A 2,154-nucleotide genomic window follows, 5' to 3' on the forward strand; every position below is an offset into this window, starting at 1 on the left:
GGGCAAATGCTCTCCCAAGTTAAACCACCCCAGCACCCCAGGGTGCCTCTCTCCAAGTGCCCCTGCCAGCGGGGTGTACTTTGGTACTGAGGGGATGGTGACAGAGAAGAAGGAGAGCAAGACCCTCTGCACAGGATGGGAGGATCACAGCACTGATCTTCGGATGTGCCAGGGAGCAGCTCAACTTCTGCTAGCTGTGGAAGGCATGTGCTCACATCTGTTTAATCACCTGCGTTTTTTCCAGGTCATGGCACATTCTTCTGCACACAAATTACCTGTCCCTGCTTGGTGAACCAGGGTTTGTTTCACTGCTGGTTCCAAGCACTGCCCTGCTGGCAGCAAGCCCTACGACTCAGGCTGCCTGTCTTATAATGGCATTTTTCCCTGGATGCTTCAAGATCTGGACGCTGCCTGTGGGACAGGAAAGTTTCACGCTTCCCTGTGAAACAGGAACACCCAAGGAGTCAGAAGTTAATGCTGCCAGCAGCAGGGGTCAAGGGGCTGATGCGCAGTGCACACCTGACCCAAAATATTCCTGACATTTCAGGGTCCTGAGCTGCTGCAGTGGTGACACCAACAGTCAGATTAATCTCCGGCAGATTAATGCAGATGCAAATAAATGGCCAGCTGTTTTTGCCAATGGCCAGCTGTTTGCCAGGTGCTGCCGTAGAAGTGGAGCTGCAGAGAGGGTGCTGCGCAGTCAGGGAGCGGCATGGACGCTGCTCTCTGCCAGACACAAGGGATGTGTTGGTACGTTGTTGTTATTGTCAGCCAGAACAAAGTCCCCATGCCATGCCAGGGAGCGCAGGGGACAGCGCTGCGTTCGCCGATCGCTCCCTCTCATTCATTCAGCCACTCACAGCAGGACCCCATGACAGCCGGGGCTGGTGATGGAAACAGATGAATTAATATCTGCATCTGTCCATGCAAAAAGCCAGGAGGGCATGGGATAATTGCAAACTATCGAGTATAATAAAGGGAACAATCAGTGCATTCACTTTGCTCACTGATTTAAACTGGCAACCATTGCCGATCCCCTTACACAGCAGTTACTACCAGTGCAAGGTAAATGCTCCAGGAAAAGGCTGACAAATATTTGTTTAAGTAAAAATGACCCATGTGCTTCACATTCCCTGCCCCTTTTCATCAGGTCCTTTTACTCCGGAGCAGAGAGGAGCACAGGGCAGAGGCACCTCTCAGCAAGCAGGGGCACAAGGTGGTGGCTGCCGTCCCATAACCAGCCCCCAGGCGCCCCTGGGACAGGACCCGGGGCACCTGGCTTCTCAGCCATCACTGGGGATCACAAACCAGTCAGGGGGAGACCCAGGCTATTTCACACTGGAGTCACCATGTGCATTTGATCTATTTTGTCACTACTCACCTTGGAAATCAAGACAGAGACCTGGTGAGCCCCAGGAAAGCACTGGCAGAAACCAGAGTCCCCCAACTCTGCCACAACCGCAGCAAAGCCCACTATCCCAGCCGAGCTACTGCAACCACAGGGTGCCTCCCCCAAGCACCCCCAAACCCAGAAACAGGCAATTTAGAGACAAATGACCACCCAGGACGGCAAGAGAGGTGACAGGAGTGCCACTGCTGCAACGAGGACACAGCCTGAACGCAAACACTTACAGCAGCTCCTTGTTGATCACCTTGAACTTCCCGTTCTCCTTCAATGAGTAATTTGCCTGGATGCAGCTTCCTTTCTCGAAACTTGAGGGTAGCTTCTCTATCTCGTACCATTTCCCCAAATACTGATAGAAGAAAGTCCAGAGAGACATTTTTAGCACAAGAGGGCTGAGGCAGAGCAGCCTGGCTTGTTTGCCGGCACGGTTTTGCCTGCTCGGTTTGTTCGAGCATCCACCTCCATGGGGGTTAGTGGGGCCGCAGACCCACACTGACAGCTCCAGCACAAGGTATTGAGACCGGACCTGCCACCCCCCCCACGCACCCAGGCTGTTTGCCATCAGTCCCACGTCCACTTCATCTAACTTGCTACCCGCTGTGAGATTTTTAGAAAGCTTTTCACACCTTGTTGATATTGAAGTTTTCTTGGACTGGTGGATCTGGGCATGGTCCCATGTGAAACATCTGGCCTTTCCCAAAGCCGAAGAGGCCGAGCAGGATTGAGAGCTGCACTGCTACGCCCAGCAT

General features: G+C 53.2%; 1 protein-coding gene across 1 annotated transcript; it reads right to left on the bottom strand.

Annotated features, from left to right (window-relative positions):
• Window positions 1-1,628: 1,628 nt before the first annotated feature.
• LOC104164673 (apolipoprotein D-like) lies at window positions 1,629-2,154 on the bottom strand. Its single transcript, XM_009704074.1, has 2 exons — window positions 2,032-2,154; window positions 1,629-1,754 (listed from the first exon to the last, which is right to left on the bottom strand). Exons 1-2 carry the CDS (start codon window positions 2,152-2,154, stop codon window positions 1,629-1,631), a joined length of 249 nt encoding a protein of 82 aa, XP_009702376.1.

This window comes from Cariama cristata, unplaced genomic scaffold (genome assembly GCF_000690535.1).
Source record: "Cariama cristata isolate BGI_N322 unplaced genomic scaffold, ASM69053v1 scaffold29797, whole genome shotgun sequence".
NCBI classification, from domain to species: domain Eukaryota; kingdom Metazoa; phylum Chordata; class Aves; order Cariamiformes; family Cariamidae; genus Cariama; species Cariama cristata.

What these genes read in the sequence shown, in the direction of transcription:
- LOC104164673 (XM_009704074.1), bottom strand. Translation starts at nt 2,154, where the DNA reads ATGCTGGGCGTAGCAGTGCAGCTCTCAATCCTGCTCGGCCTCTTCGGC. An exon ending in AAAACTTCAATATCAACAAG is followed by an intron (nt 1,755 to 2,031) that starts GTGTGAAAAGCT and finishes TTCTTCTATCAG; the next exon opens with TATTTGGGGAAATGGTACGA.